This window comes from Anthonomus grandis, chromosome 15 (assembly GCF_022605725.1).
Source record: "Anthonomus grandis grandis chromosome 15, icAntGran1.3, whole genome shotgun sequence".
NCBI lineage: Eukaryota > Metazoa > Arthropoda > Insecta > Coleoptera > Curculionidae > Anthonomus > Anthonomus grandis.
Window position 1 is genome coordinate 15,124,869 of NC_065560.1, and position 22,332 is coordinate 15,147,200.

At 35.4% G+C, this 22,332-nt stretch overlaps 1 protein-coding gene across 1 annotated transcript in view; it reads left to right on the plus strand.

Annotated features, from left to right (window-relative positions):
• The window catches only part of LOC126744905 (nuclear protein localization protein 4 homolog), a 128,616-nt gene extending 123,331 nt beyond the window's left edge, over positions 1-5,285 (plus strand). The window contains exons 11-12 of the mRNA XM_050452493.1: positions 4,769-4,945; positions 5,001-5,285. Of these exons, the coding sequence (XP_050308450.1) occupies positions 4,769-4,913 (145 nt within the window). The 3' untranslated portion in view covers positions 4,914-4,945; positions 5,001-5,285. The remainder of the gene's footprint in view (positions 1-4,768; positions 4,946-5,000) is intronic.
• Positions 5,286-22,332: the final 17,047 nt, after the last annotated feature.

Below are 22,332 nucleotides of genomic sequence, written 5' to 3' on the forward strand. Positions count from 1 at the left end.
ACTAATTCCTCGCCTTAAGCATACCTCAAGTAACTCTTAATTCTTTTATCAATTTTTTTTATTTACTTAAAATTACTACAGTATTACATTTTGAATAATTACACTGCACAACAAATCGAAGGTTATTTTATGTTGACTGAAATATTTTTATTGTTGTTTACTAATTCGAGGCATCTGATTTTGAATCTGTCGTCAGTTTTACTCTAACAGCTCGAGTTGTTTAGATATAGCTACGTTCTTCTCATTTATCTTTATTTTTGGTTTTTTATCTATTATAGTCGCGTTTTAGATAAATTATTGTAATTTTCATCATGACTTCGCTAAGAAGGGTCTGCATTAACGATCCGAATTGTTTTTGTTATATTTGTGGTGAATATGTTTTTCAAAAATTTCGATTGAATATGTCAGACTTTGTGAAACGAGCGAATTTAGAGTGTTTTGGTTTTCCTTTGGACACAGATAACAAGTGCTGGGTGCCCAATATTGTGTGCAAAATTTGTGTTGAAGAATTACGTTTATGGGCCACTAAGAAGAGACTCTCTTTTAAATTCCAATCCCCAATGATTTGGCGTGAACCTTTAAATCATTACGATGACTGCTATTTTTGCGTTGTTAATATAAAAGGAATCAACAAGACGAACCGCTCCAAATGGATTTACCCCACATCAACATCAGCTGTGAGGCCTGTAAGGAGCTCAAAAGATACATCTTTACCATTACCATCTACATCTACAGAAAGTTCTGATGAATTGAATGAACTGAGTAGCATGAGCGATGACGAGTTTGTTCCAGAAAATCTCTTTGAACCAAAACCATTCGATCAAAGTGCACTTGATGATTTAATTAGAGACCTTGGACTATCCAAAACTTCGTCTGAATTATTGGCCTCCAGATTAAAAGAGAGAAATCTTTTAACTAAAGAAACTAAAGTTTCTTATTACCGCACTCGAGAAAAAGACTTACTTCCCTTTTTCGCTGAGGAGGATAATTTTGTATTTTGTACTAATATTTCTGGTTTAATGACTGCCATGGGCTTGCAGAAATATGAACCAATCGATTGGCGTTTATTTATTGACTCGTCAAAACGGAGTTTGAAGTGTGTACTATTGCACAACGGAAATAAACTAGGCTCCATACCAATAGCACATTCAACTAAAGTTAAGGAAGAATACCCCACAATAGCACTGGTCATGAACAAAATCAAATATAACGATCATAAATGGGTGATTTGCGTTGATCTTAAGATGATGAACTTCCTTTTAGGACAACAAGGAGGCTACACTAAATATCCTTGTTTTATGTGTTTATGGGATAGTAGAGCAAAATCAGAACATTGGTCAAGAAAAGAATGGCCCTCTAGGGAAGCACTACTTCCAGGTAGTCTTAATGTTATAAATGAACCTCTAGTGCCACGAGATCGTATCATATTGCCACCCCTGCACATTAAACTAGGTTTAATGAAGCAATATGTTAAGGCATTAAATAAAGATGGTGAATGTTTCAAATATATTTCAAGGAAATTTCCAAGTCTAAGTTCAGAAAAACTCAAGGCAGGTATATTTGATGGTCCACAAATTCGCAAGTTGGTAAACGATCCTAATTTCACCAGCTCAATGTCAGAAATTGAGAAGAATGCATGGGATTCCTTTGTTTGGGTTATCCAAAATTTCTTAGGTAATAGGAAGGGTGATGATTACATTGCGCACGTCGAAGAGATGTTGTCGCACTTCCAGCGACTTGGATGTAACAAGAGCATCAAAGTGCACTTCCTACACAGCCATTTACACCATTTTCCTGAAAATCTCGGTGACTGAGTGAAGAACAGGGTGAACGATTCCACCAAGATCTTCGAACCATGGAGAAACGATTTCAGGGTCGCTGGGATGCACATATGTTGGCCGATTTTTGCTGGAGTATTCAGAGTAGCAGTTCATCCAAAACTAGTAGAAAATCATATAAAAGAAAATTCCTGAGTGTATAGTTCTTGTAATTAAAAATGTTTGTACGTTGAGTGTATTTTTAATTCCCAAAAAATACTCCCTCCTTTTAACTCAAAAACTAGAGCTGACACATATAAACTGATGACATTATTTAATATCAGCATTAAAAATAAGCCTAGAATCATAAAAATATTCCATGCAACATACATGCTGTTGGGCGGTGTTATCTAAATTTAAATATCTCAGTGGAATTTAATTTTTTTATATAAATGGAAGTGACTATGTAAATTCTTGGATGATTATAACAATCTGGTGGAACTATGGATTGTTATTTGAGTTTTTCCCAAATTATTTTCAGCTTTAAGGATCTAGGTATAAGCATAAATATAGGTCATCATTTTCTTGATTAAGGGGGGCTTATATTACCATCATAATATATCAGGGTTTGGTGTAAAATATTTAAATCAAGTGGCGCTCTTATTAAAATTTCTCCCACTACCTTCTCCACTGTCTAAAAGCTGGCGGCCACCAAATCTTTGAATCTTTTAAAACAAAATTTGCTTGTCTGGACTTAGTTTTTTTTTGTGGTTGGATGGTATGTATGACTCACACGGGTTGGAAATAAATTGGTTTGAACCGAGTTACGCGCTACAGTATGTTCTTACACCTGACAGCAATCGTCATATGTCCTTGTTCTAAGTGAACATTGCGCCACCCTCCGCTATCTCTCATCCTCTTATACGCCGAAATGGCCTCCCTCTCAATCCAGACTGGGAGGTCCGGTAGCCAAGAAGAATATTTAGTGGTGTCGCAGGTGTTGTTCTCATAGCTCCAGTAATTCTCAAGCAGACCAGTCTTTGCAGTCTGGTCAGCTTTTGGGCGTTGGTGACCTTTAATACGGCTGGCCACCATACCACGGATCCCTACGAGATCCTCGGTCGTATGACTGCCGTATAAAGCTAGTGGAGAACATGGGGTTTAAGATCCCATTGTACCTATTGTTCGCCGTAATTGCCATATTAGGGCCGTTGCCTTATTTGCTGCCTGCTCTACGTGAGTTTTAAACGTGAGCTTGCTGTCTAAAATGACTCCCAAGTATTTGACCTGCTGCCTCAAAGTTAGGCGAGTCTGATACATAATGGGAGGTTTAAAGCCTGTCAAATTCCGCCTCTTATTAAAGAGAATGAACTCGGTCGTTTCGGGGTTGACCGACAGCCCTGTCTCCCGACACTACTATTCCACTATCCTGCACGCGACTTGCATTCGCTCACAGACTGTGTTCACGAATTTACCCGTGACCATCACTAGTCCGTCGTCCACGTAGAATCCCTGTGCATAGAATCCTTCAAGTTCTAGCTTCCTGAGAAGACCGTCCATCACTGTCTTGTATCTCCCAGTGTATTTTTTAGGGTAGAATAATTTAATTAAAACGTACAGTAACTATACAGGATGTCAATTTGAGAACTTCCAATGCAAACATCCCTGCTAAAATCTAAAAAAGTTATACAGGTAGGGGGGAACTACAACCACCATATTTTGGTTGTAGGGTGAGTCATCCCTTGGGCACGATTTACCCCAACCCCAAAATTTTAAATGACTCTCTCTCTTTTGTGGTACCTTAAATTAAAAGTCTTTTGGAGTAGTATTCACCTGCATAAAAAAAATTCCTAAATTTTATAAAATAAACTCTGTTTTTGTGAAGTGTTATTTTATTTAATTAGATGCTTGAGAGAGATAATTGAGACGCTTAGATGTATTTGCATTGAATGTTTTCAAATTAATACCCTGTATAGTACAGTAATTATGCCACTGTGACAAGTGGGCGCCACTGAGTCCGGAATAAATCGGTATCTATTTCTCCTATGAAATGGCAAATGTAAACTGGGCGAAAGCAGGTAGCAGGGAATATTCCCGGTCAAACGCCATCCGCATGATGGATAGCGAAGGTTATTCTTTTGACAATGGAGTTTTCACTGAATTGAGCGGAATAAAGTATTCTTTAATACCATATTATGGATTATTAAATAGGGTTTTACAATTTCTAATAGCAGAGCATGCCAATATATGGGAAAATATTCCGCTATAATTTAAATTAATGGCTTGATTTCAACTTGACGGGCGTTCAGCCCATTTTCCTAGCAATGTTAAAAGAAGGAACTAGTCAGTTGGCCTCCACGGTATTATCTCTCCTCATATGGAGGTTTTGAGGAAAGAAATCGTATTTGCAATTTCTGTGAACTCAGGGAAAGAACTTATTGGTCGCGTTTAAAATGCTTAGGAGGAATTAAGAAATCAAAATTTAATAGCTGCTATCGAATCTATTAGACGTCAATGTGAATTATTCAGCAATATGGTTCATACGCGAACATCTTCTTTAAATTCCTATTTAGGTGTGTCTGTTAACTCTTTTTTAAATGCATGTTTCGTTTAAAAAGATAGTCTTATTATTATATTATGAAACCGAATGCTCTCGAAATTAAATGAGGATTTGAAAAGTGATTTTTACTTTTGGAAACACCAGTGGATTATTATGTTTTTGTCTAAAAATATTCAGAAATTTCCTGATACTTGATAAAAGCTTCATCCAAAATTTCATCGCAATATTTCAAGCAGTGTAAAAGTAATAAATTAAAAAACTGTTTTTCTTATAATCTTAATACCCTGTATCTCGGAAGGCACTTCTCGACATACATTTAAATTACAAATTTGGTCTTATTTCTGTTGTAGAATACGTGGTTAAATTTTCTTGGACCACCCTGTATACTACAAGTCTAAAATAGTACATCTCAATTTGTATGTTGTGAATTTATACTAGATTTTTTTTCTAGACCGGGTAGCGTAGCTTCAGGTGCTGTAAATAACTCAGCTGCACCAAGAGGTGGCGATAAGTGGCCCTGTCCATTCTGCACTTTCCTCAACGAATCGGACGTGCAAAATTGCGCCATGTGTCAATTACCAAGGTCGCAGGCCTGATTTTCAACTCTCATTCGATCTTTTGTTAATATGTATTTTGAAGCGACTATTTGGATATACAGAGTGTTACAGTACACCTTTTTTTAGGTCAGAACACTTCTTAGATCTTTTCGAAAGACGTGTGAAAAAAAGCTATTTGCAGAAGAACAATGAGGAGATCGATATTTTTCTAAATGATGTTTCGAGTAACCCAAATGGTGTGTTAAAAAAACGCGTTTTTACTAATGATTTTTATTTATTTTATGCTGTAAATAGCGGTTATTATATCTTTTATTTGTTTTTCGTTTTTAGAATAGGGTTAATATGAGTTATTCTAACTCATGTAATATTATTATTGAATTGTATGGTGAACTAAATAAATTTTTAAAAGCATTCTTTTTATGTATTCCCTTATTTTTTTTAACAGTGTTCGGATGTGGAATGAAATTCGACAAAAGGTGGCGACAAAAAGCGAGGTGTTTTAAAGACCGACAAATACAATATCGACTATTTGATTTTAATTTTATATTCCTACATAAAACAACCCGATAAGGAAATTAGGAGGTTAATAAAATAAGGATGAAAGTGTGAAAAACTTATTAACGAGGTAATGTACCGGGTGGCTAACTAAGAATGGACGTCGGCGATATCTCAGGCCCTAATAGTCGTAGCGCCTTAAAAAAAAATTGTAATAAAAGTGGCCAAAAAAAATGCTGGAAATTATTTTGAAGTTCATTGGTCAACCGCTAGAGGGCGCCACAGCTTCTTTAAATCTTAAAATTGCGTTTTTGCCAAAAAACCTCCAATAACTTACACCTCAAAATATTATATTAATATTCTAGGAAGATTTCTTCACAAAAAAGTTTCTACAAAAATTTCTGTCAGTTGTCAAATAAAGTGGTGGGGGGCGTTTTTAGCTTGAATAAAGAAAACTGCTAAGAATCAGCTATGACTGGACCGATTTTTTTTTAAACAATTTTTTCTTTAAGTCTACTGTTGCCTTATTTTTTCAACCAAAAAAAAATTCAAATTACTTTTCCTAAAATCCGCTAGAGGGCGTTGACTTGTGACTAACCCTTTTCGGACGGATTATTTTAAAAAACTCAAATGCAACTATATATTTTTTTACGTCATTAAAAGCATGGAAGAAAACCAAAGAAACTGGTGAAAACGGCACTTCGATATCACTTGTTAAACTAAACTTATTAACAAAATAGTGTCCAATCGAAAATAAAAGTGATAAAAATGGCCATAAATTACTATTTGCTTAGACAAGCTGAATAAACTCGTATTAACTAAGTATTTTTAAAAAGAAACAAACTCAGTAGTGTTTTAGAAAATCCAAGATATAGAATTGATCGTTATACGTTTATTTATACAGGGTGTTAACTAAATAAAGTTTACCAAATTGGCCTACTTTGGGAAAACTGTGTATACAGTTTATAGTTGTTCTATAGGATTGTTTTGAAAATTTGGCACCATACCATAGAAAAGTTAATTAAATATACAACAATAAAATAATTTGACACTTGTAACAATTTTGATGATACCGGATGTAAATGAAAACTTGCTTATTTTAAATAGAACACTGTATAATATGTTATTTGATATTTAAATTCTAAATACAATTTTAAGAAATCTTAGGTGGTACAATAAATAATATGTTATACACATAATTTATTTAGTGCCTCCCCAAATGTTCAAAATGCATTCCATCATTTTCTATGCACTGAAACATCTTATGTTCTGTAGACAAAACTGCAGTCTCTACCTCAGCAAATGAGAGAGTCTGCATGCAATCCCTAATCCGGCCAATCATAATTTGTCGCGTCGTAGGTCTTGTTGCAAAAACAATTTCTTTAACTCGACCACATAAATAAAAATCCAGGCACGTTAGGTCTGGTGATCTAGCCGGCCATGGAAAGGTACCGCCCCGTCCTATCCATTTACCAGGGTAGGTAGCATCTAAAAACTTCCGAACATTTCGGGCGAAATGTGCTGGACAGCCATCGTGCTGGAACATTATTCGTTGGCGAATTTCAAGGGGCACATCCTCTAATAAAATTGGCAATTCCTCCCTTAAAAACTGCAAATAATTTGCACCATTTAGTGCGTTGTTAAAAAAAAATGGGCCGATAATTCGACCTCCTAATATTCCTGCCCAACAATTTAAAGACCAACGGCCTTGATGCTGCACATCTCGCATCCAGTGCGGATTCGTTGGTGACCGGTAATGAATATTGTGGAGATTCACGCCTCCATTGCTGTGAAATGTAGCCTCATCTGTCCACAATATGTTTGAAAGCACCTGAGGATCCTCTGCAATCATCCCAAAAGCCAGTGACAATGCTCCAGCCTTCGGTCAAAATCTTGTGCACTTAATTCTTGATGCAGGACTAAATGATATGGATGAAACCTGGAACAAGATAATGACTGCTGATTCAACAGAATAGACCAATTTGGTGCTTTTCGTGTAAAAATTAAATAATTTTACATTTAAAACATCATCATCAAAAAATGAACTCTCCTTAGGAAAATTAAGTCTCATCGCGTATAGTGAAGATTAATATCCAAAAGATCGCTTACCTGTACTCCTTAAGAATATTCTGAACAGTAGTTCGACTTACTCCCAGGTCGTGCGCTATTGTTCTAGTACTTAAGTGAGGATTAAACTCGACGCAGGCTAAAACATTTATTATGTTGTCTTCGGTGCGTCCCGTGCGTTGTCTCCGAAACACAGGCAGCCGAACGTTTCCAGTCGTTCGCAAACGATGTATGATCCGAAGAAAAACTTTTGCAGCAGGATGGCGTCTATCAGGATACTGATGCGCATACACCCTTGAAGCAACTGTGGCATTTCTCATACATTCAAAATAAGTACCTATTATGTCAAACGCCTCTTCGTTTGTGTAAAGCATTGTTAAACAAAGCAATACAAAAAACAAAGATAAAAAGTTAAAACACAAAAAACTTGAACAAAACACAAAAAACTGGAATAAAACAGGAAAAACTGGAATAATACGAACAACTGGCACAACACGGAAAACTGGAAAAACAAAGTTCACAATACGGTGAACTAACGAGAAAACTATTGGATGTTATTAGCGAGACTTAAAAACGCTTTAACAATCGCAAGAAGAGACGCTAAAATGACATTTAACTGAAATGATATTTTGCTTCCATGGTTACCTGCCACTTTTGTTTCCATAGCCTACTAACTCAACTTTCCTATGCACAGTTTTCCCAAAATAGGCCCATTGGGTCAACTTGGTTTAGTTAACACCCTGTATAAATAAACGTATAACGATCAATCCTGTATGTCGGATTTTGTAAAAGAGTACTATGAGTTTGTTTGTTTAAAAAAATACTTATATAAAAGGAGTTTATTCAGTTTGTCTAAGCAAATAGGAGTTTATTGCCATTTTTGTCATTTTTATTTTCAAATGGACACTTTTTTTTATAACTTTTGTTGAAGAAATGATATCGAAGTGCCGTTTTCACCAGTTTCTTTGGTTTTCTTCCCCGCTTTTAATGACGTAAAAAAATATATATAGTTGCATTTGAGTTTTTTGAAATAATCCGTCAGAAAGGGTTAGTCACAAGTTAACGCCCTCTAGCGGAGTTTAGGAAAAGTTTTTTTTTTGGTTGAAAAAATAAGGCAACAATAGACTTAAAAAAAAATATGTTTAAAAAAAATCGGTCCAGTCATAGCTGATTTTCAGCTGTTTTCTTTATTCAAGCTAAAAACGCCCCCCACTACTTTATTTGACAACTGACAGAAATTTTTGTACAAACTTTTTTGTGAGGAAATCTTCCTAGAATATTAATATAATATTTTGAAGTGTACGTTATTGGAGGTTTTTTGGCAAAAATGCAATTTTAAGATTTAAAGAAGCTGTGGCGCCCTCTAGCGGTTGGCCAATGAGCTTCAAAATAATTTCCAGAATTTTTTTTGGCCACTTTTATTATAACTTTTTTTTTAAGGCGCTACGACTATTAGGGCTTGAGATATCGCCGACGTCCATTCTTAGTTGGCCACCCGGTACAATGGCAAAAAAACAAAAAATTTTTTGCTGTAACATTTGTAAGGCCAATCAAAACTGGATTTCAGGAACTTTTCAATTATACAGGATATTAATTAATGCTAGGCAGATATTTTAGGGAGTGATGATAGTCCTCGTGAAAATAAGAAAAAAGAAGGATAGCCATGGTCTAAAGGGCGTCGTATTCGTTATACAGGATGGCAAAGTTTTCATTTTTTTTCAGTCTCATCTTATGTTCTGTGATAATTATTTTAGTACATCACTTATTTTTTTTAAGCTCAACAATAAAATATCCGTCGGTTGCAGTATACAAGATGTAAGATCAATAAGACCCCTACCGAAACACCGGTGTCAAGCAAAAAAAAGAGGCAAATGGAAAAAAACATATACCCAAACGGCGTAAAATTTTAAAAGAAGTTGAAGAAGAAAATGCTTTTCTTAATGTAATAAAAAATAAATTATCCAACGAAAGTATCCGTCCACAAATTAATTATGACGAGGATACAATGTTTTTGTCATCATTGGTTCCAGAATTAACAAAAATTCCAAATAATTTTAAAATGCATGTAAAAATGGAACTCATGAATGTTTTTAAGAGAGCAAATTACGGGTTTCAACAAGGTTCTCTATTTCCTGCTACCTCGCAATATCCAGCGTATCCACCGAACTATTCACATCATCATAATCTCCCAGGTTCCCATCCACCACAGACTACACTTCCAACTCTCCATCAGACCCCGATTAATACCTTGAGCTTGACATCTCCTACAGATTCACAGAGCTCATATTACAGTGATAATTCCTTTATTGATTTTAATCAATAATGTATTATCTTTCGTAATTTGTAGTTAGTCTGTTTTTTACTTACTTTAATGTAACCATAAGTTTTTCTTTTGGCGAAATAGCTTTTCTCAAAATGGTATCTTGTTTTTGTAGGCTTTCTTGTAATAAATTTAAAAGTTCATTAAAAGAACCCGTGGACATTCGGAAATATTGAAAAAAAGTTCTTTCATCTTGCTCTAAGTCTAGCAACAAAGTATTAAATAGCCCTTTTTGATGTCTGTCACTTAACAATGGATGTATCCATAGCTTTTTAGGATTATTTCTTCTTTGCCTACGCCGCCGTCGAATTATCAATAATGCAGCCGACATCAAAACTGCTTCCTCTATATCCATTTTGGAACTATTTATATTCAGAGAAATCTGCTCAGTTTCTGTCGCAGCGGCTGTGGCGCGATATGGCGGCCACCAGTGTCAGACACCGGTGGCGGCGAAAAGTGGCCCGGTGCGAAACGGGTCTAAGTAAAGACAAATGTAAAAACATTTTTTTGAATCTTTCATCTATTTTTTTGGAGCATCTTCTATGAAGTTCAGCCTAAAATTTGAACTCTTTGTTTAGCTTTCTGGTTTCTTGCACCCTCTTCATATTTTTCAAAATTAGTCATTGATAAGTAATTACTAGTCAATAGTTTTATTCATGTTAATACACAATTTTGTTTATACAGGTCAAGTATAAAATAAAAATACGAAGAAACTATCAACTTAGACAATACAATTATTTACAATAAAACTTCCTCCAAATTTAAGAATAAAAATATATAATTCCGATTTTTGGTAGTACATTTACTACATATTTTTTAAACGGTCATTGTTTGATAGGCTCCTTACAGTAATAGAAAATGCATTAAAAAATTTTGGGCCATAAAAACTTTGACCATCCTGTGACCTTTTGCGATGACAATAGTTTGGTAATATGTTTTAAGTTTGCCTGATATCATACTAATGAAAATCCCCTTGAAATTACATAACCATTCATGCGCTTTTTATATGCATTAGGTTCTCTAAAACAGACATTCTTGATACAGGTAATATCCCCAAGTTCACAAATGCATTTACACAGTCTTCCTTGTAGGCCAGTCAAGAGACCACCTGAGTGCCTTTGTCTGAAGCATGAAAATTTTTTCTTATTGTGCAGAATGCCTCCGTGCAAGAAAAGCATATGAAAGTCTACAGTGAAACAGGCTAAAGTATGCTTCTGTTAGTGTATTCAGAAAGACACAATGTTTCCGCAACAGATATAAACTACTCTTCAGTCTACATACCACTGAGTCAATGCACAAAGCAGCCTAGAATCAAGATTTAATTCCCAGAAACTTAACACCTGATGTAAAACTTTCACTAAACATTTCAGTATCCGTTATAAAAAAACACAACCTGGGTTGTTTTTTGTCAGCATTAAAATGTAGTCCATTGATTGCTTAGTACGACGTACTCACCCTTCTCTGGTAACCTCGATAAAAACCAAGAATAAATGACACCAGACCCATAACACCTTTAGTAATATTTCTACCTTTTCGGAAACCAAACTGGCTTTCTATAAAAGAATTATTATGGTTAAAATAATTTTTATTGCCATGCATTTCTTCAAAATTTTTGAAACCACGGGTAACGAGACTGTCCTATAATTTTCAGGTAAGTTTGAATCACCCTTTTTAAATCTTGGAGTTACCAATGCTTTCTTTACCAGAGCAAGAAAAGTGTTTTCGTGTATGCAGAAATTAATTAACTTTATAAATAAACATCGTTATAGGTTTTTTTTCAAATAAAAGCACTATATAGCACATAGGTATTTATATGATGCTGGGAAAAAGCCTGCACTTACCTTTAGATGCAAATAGACCATAACCTTCTCATTCAACGTAACCTTCTCGTTAACAAAATTGAGCTAGCTACAAAGGCCATTTACCCCAATTGTCTAAAAGTTGCAAAAATCATACTGATACTTAAAAAAGGATCTAAGATGGAGCCCGAGAATTATCGGCTAATTACTTCAGTCCCAATTTTGGTTCAAAATGCATGAAACCGTACTAAAGAGTCAAATGGAAAATGAGCTTAATCAATATGACTTTTAGGCTTGGTGGTGTAACAAGAATTTCATATAAATTTAAGCTATACAAGGTGTCCCGAAAGTAATGGGACAAAGAACAACAGTAGATTCCTTACGTCAAAATAACGTGATTAAGGTCAACTTGCCTTATCCTAACTTTATTACTAACTGAAATACAGGGTGTCAAAGTATTATTTGATTTGTCGTTTTTTTCTCGTTCAGGTCCTGAACCAAATGACATACTGACATGAAATTTAGAACATACAAATCTTTTAAAAAGAAAAATAAAATTTCATATACAGTTTTCGTGTTTTCGGTAGAGGGCGCTCGTTGCGTTAGTTTTTACCTTTTAAATCCCCTAACTTTTGTGCAGCTCCGTATATTGGTTTGAAAAGTAACAAAATAATTTCCTTTTTTGAGAAAAATGCGCTGGCGCTCCATCTTGCATAAAATACATGTTCTGCCTAACATATAATGGTATATCTTCTAAAAGACCAAGTTCATTTCGTAAGAAATTTAAGCACGAGTCTTCATTCAAATTACGTGGTAGTTCAAGGCCTATTATATGGTTTCCAATTATACCACCCCAAATGTTAACTTTAAATTCATGCTGGAAATGAGTACTGACAACTGAATGGATCTTTTCAGTACCCCAAATATGAGCATTTCTAAAGTTAAATACGTCGCATCTAGTAAATGTAGCCTCGTCTGTGAATAACACTCTGCTAATAAGCATTGGATCTGCGTTTTGCATATTTTTAAACTGACGACAAACCTGTGTTCCGGCTGGCAGATCTGGTGGGATCAAACACTGAACTGGTATAAAGAGGCCTTCTTTCTGACGTACTTTACCAACACGTGATTTGCTTACACCCGTAGCTGCTGCTATTCGCCTAGTACTTAACCTCAGATTTTCTGCTATGCGGACTAAAATTTCTTCTTCCTGTTCTTGGGAAATATTTTTTGGGCGACGTAAAACAGGCATTTTTGGCCGAAATGATCCAGTTTGTCTTAGTCGACTATAAATTCTTTGGAATAATTTATGGTTTGGTTGTTGTTTATCTGGAAAGATTTCCTGATACCTGCGTCTTGCATATGCATCCATTAAAATTTACTTGCGCGTAAAACACAAAGCATATCACGCATCTCCAAACTGAAAACAAATTATGCCTAGGCATTACTTAAAATGATTAAACTGAAGAGAAAAACTTTTTTCCTCTTTTTATATGACATTCAAAAAGTTTGACATGAATAATACAAACACTTCACTCCAACGCCAACTGCCAAAGATGCGATTTAAATAAAGTAGTAAATAATTATTATTTTCAACATTTTTTTGAAAAATGGTGATTATGTCGAAAAGGAGCAACAACCTAGCGACTTTAATAAGTATATCTTATTTTTGATGTAAAATTTAAAAAAAAATGAAGAATTATAATTTGAGACATCCAAAAATAATAACTGTTTTGAAGGTTAAAGTGTATCTAGATATTAAGAATTAAATATTTCAGTAATTAGGTTAATTTAGCTACATTATCAACATCAGAATTAAGAAGTCTTTGACCAGAAAAGGTAATATTTTTCTGAATTAAATTGTTTGTTTGCTACCAGCAAGTAACAATAAAAGTAAACACTTACGGGTTATTTGTTATTCATCGGACGTGAAAACTATGTACGTATCCACTTAGGTTTTACCCTTATTTCTTGCAGATTTAGCATTATATGGCCCTAATTTAATGAAAATTTAGGTGTAAATTTGCGCTTAATATTTTACAGTTTTTTTACGGAAATACACTGGCACAAAAGGGCAAACTTTAAACTTTTTTTATACTATTGGCGGTATTCCATCAGAGCCGGTGGCCTTCTTAGTGTTCAAGCTTGAAAACCTTTTCAAGATCTCCGTGATGGAGGACTCGATCTTTGTTATCGAAGAAGCGTTTCTTCGCGAAGTCGGTGGTGTTTTGCTTTGTGGGTCTACGGTAGAGTTTGATGCGAACATCTGACCAAGCAAGTTTGGCTTTTCTATTACGGTCAGTGCAATCGAACAATCTACCCTAATTAATGGTGGAATTTTGACCTACATAAACCTTGACCAATAAAGCAATAAAGTTGACAAAATTTGCACAACTTGGGTCTTGGTGCCATTTGCGATAAGCAGCATTTTCGTTGTTGACTGAATAATATTCCTGCCGAAACAGTTGTGGGGAGTTCTATAAACAGGATCGTATATTTTTCAACACAAACCGATGGTATTTAGAACATTTGATTAAATAGACACTTTTTAAGGTTAAAGAATATTTTTTTCATTCTTACTAAAATTATTATTAATTTTGTTTGAAGAATATTTTTGTTTACGACAGAAACTTACTTTTATTTCACTCAGTCCGTAACAAAAAAGGAGGTGCGAAATAAGCAGCCAATTCTTAGACAGACAAGTGAGAATAGAATAAAATGCGAAAAATAATATGGTTTGGATTAAACGATCTTATCTGCTGCTGAAGAAAAATGCTTAAGTAAGGGGGGTTATCACTGCAGCCAAAAGAAATTTTCGGCTTACTGTTATTATGGATTTAATACTAATAGTGAAAATGTAGATCGCGTTGCAAAAACGGTTACATTTTCCACAGTAACATTCCGGGATATAAGCAGTCAAAGAATTTTGTTACGAGACATGAGTTTGTTCCTTAGACTGTCGTCAGTCGCTGAAGTGTCATCAACCGTGATAAAAAAATATTTTAACAAACTTTACCAATCTATTGAAAATGTTTCTTCGGAAAACATGGTGAACTACAATTAACTTTTCCGATGATCCTGAATACAATTGTTGCAAAAAGGAGAAAAGCATTGTGATAGTATTATGGATAGCTCCCAAACTAGTATTTGCGTTTGTGACGCAGGATCTGGTTATGTTCTTCCTCCATATACCAGCTATAAAGCGCAACATTTGTATGCTACTTGGATCGAAAATGGTCCACTGTGTCCACCATGTATAATCGAATTACCAGGGGCTGGTTCGACCAGTCTAGTTTTGAGGTTTAACCTATTTTTGTAAGCTTCCAGGCTCAGAGAGTCTTCTAAGTGACAATCTTTCAAGCCATATGTCGGTATCACTGATAAAAAAAAATATAGAATTTATACTTTTACCACCTTAGAACATTTAAAGGCTAGAATTAGCATTGGCGTGGAAAGTTTGTTTGCTTGCAAAATCTCTGTTCTAATGATGCCAAATGCTTATGTAGAAATGGCAGAAAAACACTTTATAATATCATCAAAATTTGTCATTTATTTCGACAAGGATAAAACACTACTGTAACAAAATATGAAGCATTTTTAATAAAATATAAAAATACTGTATAAGGAAGTCAATATTTAAAGTTAAATGAATGCAGATACGTATAGTAGAGAAAAATCCAACCACATCGCAACGCCGCTCGATCGCATTGTTGATTCCACCGACACAAGAAATCTGTAACAGTGATATCGTCAAAAAATATTTACGCGATAAATATTTGAATCCTATAAAAACAAAATCCGACAAATCCACTTTTAGAAAATTTTGGGAAATGAGAAAAAACGATAAGGGGAAGTTAAAAGCTCAATATCTTTTTAAGTTTTTTTATATACATAGAACAAGTCATCAAGCATCTTATTTTGAACAATTCAACCTGGAAAAACATCTAAGTGTAAAGTTATTTGAAATTAATTTTTTTTGTCGGGTTTTAAAACTAACAAACCCATTTGTCGGATTTTGAAACTGACCATAGTGGATTTGTCGTATTTTGTAAAAAAAAACTTTTGTTTTTGAAATACGTATTTTATTAAGGAAAAATTTAACAAACATATATACTTATACCGACATTATTTAAAAAATAGTTTAAACTAACAAATCACTTAAATAAGGCATGTTTTCATACAAATTCTATTCATTTTCTGGAATTTCTATGTCCAGATTTTCCAATTCGTATTTTTCAAGAATATTCTTATAGTATTCCAATTCATTCAGTTCTTTCCATTTATCTCCATAATGTACCTTTTTTCTACTGTATACCCTTTTGAACTAATACTGGTTTTATGTCGGTTGGTGGCTTGCCCTTTTTTAAGACTGATTTGAAAACACCCAGATCTATTGTGATTTACAGGACTGCTCTCCTCGAATCGTAACCTGTCCAGAACTAGTGCGATTCAATATGTACCTCTTGCATGCATTAAATGAGAAGTGCAATTGTCCAGTAGGTTTTACTGTTTCCTTACAAGCTTTCTTCCGATTGTGCACTTCTAAGTCAGATCCAAATCGATAAACTTTACCGTGATCAGCAAAAATATTTAGGTACTGTTCTACGGAGACTAAGACTTCTTCTTTTTTTATATTTTTTTCAATTCGAGCGAACACACGATCTGCAGGGAGAAAAGAATGCCCAACAACTGGAAAGATAATTTGTAATTTTGAGACTGACTGAGGAGCCTTCTGACTAAGCCACATGGTACACATTGTAATTAAAGTAGAGTTTTTATTCTGACCTGCACATCCCTCAGCAACAAGTCTTACTTTATTTTTATTCCTAAGGTGATAAGGTCTAGTTGACAAAGTTTGTAAAATACAGCACTTGCTATTTCATTTGATCCCTTATGGTATTCGTCTTCGGTCCAAGAATAAATTGACACATTATTTTTAGTAAGAGGTGAGTGTGAACTGCCAGTAACAATGGTAAAATTGTAAATATAAAGCTGGCGGCTATAATAAACTGATTGCTCAGGAATCTTTGGTAGGACTTGATTTTTCTGGCAATCAAATGATATTGTAATTAGTTCAAGTTTTTCGTCTTTTAAAGAAAGCCTTGGCGCGTAATTTATGTACATGTCTTTCCGTCATTAGTTTATTTTTTATTTTCGTCTTTTTCATTTTTTATTTTTTCTGTTAATTGGAGACCCACGGAACACACATCAGTGCGTGGTGAACCAAAGCCAATGTTGTAATTAGTATTAAAAATCATTGTAAAATAACTTTTTTTAATAAGGAGGGTTGGTATTTCTTTCAATGAATTTCATTACTGACTCTTTTTTCGCACTATATTTTCCAGAAATTCTGTCGCCACCCCTTGTTTCAGACGCCATTTTCCCGGATTCTTTAAACCTCTTTAAAACCCCATTAATCTGATCTTTACCAACTGCCAAAATTTTAGTAAATGCATTCCTGCAAACTGGAACCAGTTTTAAAGTATTGGCCTTGGGAATATTATAAACAACTGAAAAACTTCTTTTAGACGCGCCTTTTTCATTTTGGGTCCTTTTGCGTTTAATATCTCTTATCAGGCAGTGCTTTAAAATTAGGTTGTCTTGCTCAATTTTAGTTCTGTGAAGATAAAAAGTGTTATGAAAATTTGAAACATCGTCCATTGACTACCATTGATACGATTTTGTCGCGTTTTCACATTTTGGATACTCCGGCAAACTTTTAAACTTTTTTTCTTGTATCTAGAATAATGAATATTATGCAAAACACTGTCAATGAGTTAAAAAAAAAACTTTCTCTCATTTTGCTCTCGTTTTCTCTTCCAAGTTTCTAGTTTAGCCACTCTTTTCCTTGCTAAGAGAGGCATCGTAGGTTTTATTGACTCTGCCAATTCCATTTCATAGAGTTTTAGGCACTTAAAACTTATTATTTAATAAAAAATTGGCAATAATTAAATAAAAGTACAAAATACTACTGAGTCCGCGAACAACGTTATACTAACAAACATCGTAACAAATTCGCGCGTAAAATTATTATTATGTGGACGCCGGGAGCGCCGTGATTGGTCGAAATGGATTTGTCAGTTTTGTTACGACGCGTTGGATTTGACATTAGGATTTGGCGGATTTTGAAACTATCAAAATCAATATTCTACTTTAAATTTTAACGTATCTTGACGGTTTTTGATACCACAAACCTATTTAAATCTGCAGATTTTTATTATGTAAACAGTTCAAAACAATAACCTCGTTTTTGACCAAAACTGGATTTGTCGGGTTTTGCTTCTATAGGATTCATTTATTAATAATAGGATATTATGCTTTACATTATAAGAATATTACCGTTTATACACTCTTAATGCGTTTTTTTAATGTACTTCTTTAGAATAAAGGTACTTATCTAATAAAAAGCATTTTTATGGAAATTAAATATTTAGACGACATTAGCCCCCCACACACGAGGACTCCAGCGCGCGTGATTGGAGTGTGCCATTCAAAAACCCCGCGAAAAAGTGTCAATTAGTGGTACAAATCATCACGGTTTGGAGTGGCATTACAGCCGACACGAAACGAGGCGTCTTAAATCAGTTAAAGCCTCCACAAACGAAGACTTCATCGTGTGCGTTATCACGACGTTCCGGTGCAGTGTTGATCCGTTTTTATTTCTTTTTAAAAGGAACCGTTGTAGTAAACCATTGTTATTAAAAATCAGTGATACTATATAGGTAAGTAATAACAAAATAATGCAATTCATAATAAGGAATATCGTAACCCAAAAATTGTCTTTTTGTCAATTTTTTTCTAGCCTCAACATTTTATTACTAATTTTCCGTTTGCATTAATGTTTCTTATTTTTTTTTATTTTGTACGGACGATATATATGCATATTATTCCACAAGTTACTGCTCTGCGCCTACTTTTATTTTTTAACGTTAACATGAGTTTAACTAGTGTACTCTGTCGAACAAGCAAACACTACCAACGCCAATCCTTTTCAAATTTCTAAAATGCCACACGCCCCGCCAAGTCTACAGAACTCGACACACTTTTCTGCCACAAACGTCTTTGAATGTGAAACTCATAAGTGTGAGAGTGTCGGATTTACCCGCGCGATTATTTTGTATGTTTGTGACTGGACACATTCTTGGCCCGCAACGTGCCAATCCTGTGCGTTGGAGCAGCACACTCCAATCACGCGCGCTGGAGTCCTCGTGTGTGGGGGGCTATTAGCTTATGCTTGCGGTGTTGCCATTCCAAATTTTTTAGAACATGAATTAAAATAGGTTTTAGAATAAGAATGTTAATATTTCTTTTGCTTTGAAGATGTTTATTTTGCGCTTAGAATAAGATATATCAATTTCTACTTTTTAGTTTTAATCTAAAACCTAATAGCAATAAGTTAAATCACCGTCTATAGATTACAACAACAACGATTACAACATTGTAATCTATAGACGGTGGTTAAATTAACATTATTATATATAGCTAAAAATTTCTTGTTTTTTGAAGGTGGTAGACAATGGTACAGTGAAAACATCTTGTCGAACTTGCATTGTCTTATTTATTTAATGTAACACGACGTTTCGGTTGGTAAGTATCTCCAACCGTTATCAAGTGTAAACTGACAGCAAACTACTATTCTATAGGCTTATATACTAGATGTGTGCAGCGATGTGGAAAGGAAAGTCATCCGTGAAAAGAGTTGGGGGAGGACACGCCTCTCTCTAGATCCTACACTGTCCTGAGAGTAGAGGCTTCCAGATGTTGGGTCAATCGACGCTTGGCTGGCTGAAGATCCCCTGATTCTGTGAAATGAAAACTGCCTCTACGAACTTCCTCTTCCGCCAGTGCTGTTCCTTGTGCAGAATCTTAGCTTCTGACCAATGGATATTGTGTCCATTATGCCACGCGTGCTCTGCTATTCCGGATTTGGAAACCTCTCCTCTTTGCGTCCAGCTGCGATGTTCCTTCGCTCTGACTTCTAGGGGGCGCTTCGTTTCACCTATGTATGAGTCACCGCACTCACATGGGATCTGGTAGACGCAATTTTTGGTATCCAACAGGCCATCTGGTTTGGTCTTTGATACCACGCCTCTGATAGTGGTGCTAGATCTAAAGGCAGTTCTAATATTGTACTTGCTGGCAATGCGTCGGATTTGTTCCGATGTACCCCTAATGTAAGGTATGGGTAGAAGTCTGGTTGTCGTGATGGCCTCGTCTCTGATTTGATTTGGACGCGTCCTTTGGATGGTCCTACTTATTAGCTTCTTTGGATATCCATTCTGTTGTAAGTCTTTGTAGATGGTATCCACTTCAGTCTTGAGATCCTCGTCGCTTCTACAGATGGTTCGAGCTCTATTGTAGAGGGATCTTATGATGCCTACTTTGGTGGTTGCAGGATGGTTGGACTCATAGTGGAGATACTGGCCCGTGTGTGTTGGTTTTCTATAAACTGAAGTTCGTAGATTTCCACCGACCTTTTTAACGAGGACGTCTAGGAAAGGTAGAGCTGAGTCCTTCTCTGTCTCCATCGTGAACTTGATTGTTGGTCTGAAGTTGTTGAGGTGAAGCAGAAACTCCTGAAGTGCTTTTTCCTCTTTGTCCCAGATGATGAAGGTGTCGTCCACATATCGAAGCCAAAGCTTGGGTTTGCAATGGGAGGCATCTATTGCATGTTCCTCGAACCATTCCATGAAGATGTTTGCTATTACTGGGGAAAGAGATGAACCCATCGGAAGTCCTTCGTCTTGGGCGTAGAATCTATCCTTGACCTGAAAGTAAGAATTACGAAGACAGATCTCCAAAAGTTCCATCACCCCGTCCAGAGGCAGTGTGGTCCGAGTTGAGAAAGCTGCATCCTTGCTTAGTTTGTCTCGGATGATGTTAAGAGACTCTCCTATGGGTACATTGGTGTAGAGACTTTCGACATCAAAACTCACCAATCTGTCATTGGTTGTCAACTGTTGTCTACTGACCCTGTGTCATAGAGTAATTAAAAGTATGTCATAAAAGTACATTATACAATAAAACAACAAAAAAGCTTCTACCTATATGATGAAATTACACTTTAATGACTTTAAGCTACATTTTTAACTATTTTTTGTTGAGAAAAAAACAAAAGAACACATCCAATGGACGCTCAAATAAAAAGGAATAAGCAATGGCGACGATCGATGATGCGAAGGCGGGTGATGGCAAGGAACGAAAGAAAATCGATAATCTAATGACAATTATGACAGAAGTTGGCCCTGGATGCCGTCTAACCGAACTAAATTTCTTTTAATATTAATTTCTCTATGCACTGTGTTTACAGCTTTCCACATTGCTAACACTTTTTTTCCTCTGCATTGTTGACTTTGGATGTCAGTATAGTAAACAATGCGTTACCGGCATAACATAAGGATCTACCATCATTTCTAAATCATTTATGTTAATAGTTTTCGCAATAATTTTTTGTTTGAAGGTGAATGGCCATGTACCTGTAGATGCATATATTACGTAATTTTTTCATTTGTGGTTCTTCTATTGAACTCCTTATCTTGTTTTTTTAATTTCCATATTGTCTAACACTTCATTGTCATCAATATCATTGTTAAAATCCAATATTATCTTATTTTTGCTCTTCAGAAGTTTTGCTCGAATGTTGTTGCTAAAGTAATTTTCTGAAATGTAACCATCCAATGTTCTTATCCCTTGAATTATTATCTGAAAAGGCCCTATGGAATATATTTATACACGATTACTATTACATTTCCGTCACAAAACATTTTTCATGGTTCGTCGGGAATATTGCAATCTGTGATGTAATGTTTTCGATCAAAGTTTTTGTCACTACTCACAAGAAAAACATTGCAACTTTGCATGATTGCAAAAATATATTTTTTTGCATTAGCCCCCCACACACGAGGACTCCAGCGCGCGTGATTGGAGTGTGCCGTTCCAACGCGCAGGATTGGCACGTTGCGGGCCAAGAATGTGTCCAGCCACAAACGTACAAAATAATCGCGCGGGTAAATCCGACACTTATGAGTTTCACATTCAAAGACGCGCGTTTGTGGCAGAAAAGTGTGTCGAGTCCTGTAGACTTGGCGGGGCGTGTGGCATTTTAGAAATCTGACAAGGATTGGCGTTGGTAGTGTTTGCTTGTTCGACAGAGTACACTAGTTAAAATCATGTTAACGTTAAAAAATAAAAGCAGGCGCAGAGCAGTAACTTGTGTAATTATATATGCATATATCGTCCGTACAAAATAAAAAAAATATGAAACATTAATGCAAACAGAAAATTAGTAACAAAATGTTGAGGCTAGAAAAAACAATTTTTGGGTTACGATATTCCTTTTTATAAATTGCATTATTTTGTAATTACTTACCTAGTATCACTCACTTTTAATAACAAAGGTTTACTACAACGGCAACGGTTCCTTTTAAAAAGAAATAAAAACGAATCAACACTGCACCGGAACGTCGTGATAACGCACACGATGAAGTCTTCGTTTGTGGAGGCTTTAAATGATTTAAGACGCCTCGTTTCGTGTCGGCTGGAATGCAACTCCAAACCTGCGTGATGGTTGGTACCACTAATTGACACTTTTTCGCGGGGTTTTTGAACGGCACACTCCAATCACGCGCGCTAGAGTCCTCGTGTGTGGGGGCATTATCTTAAAAGCAAGACATGATCAGAACAAATGAATGTCATTTTCGAAATCAGCGACTCCAAATTATCGAAGAAAACATGTTCAGAACAGTAGTACAGAGTGTAATATTTTATCGATTATTAG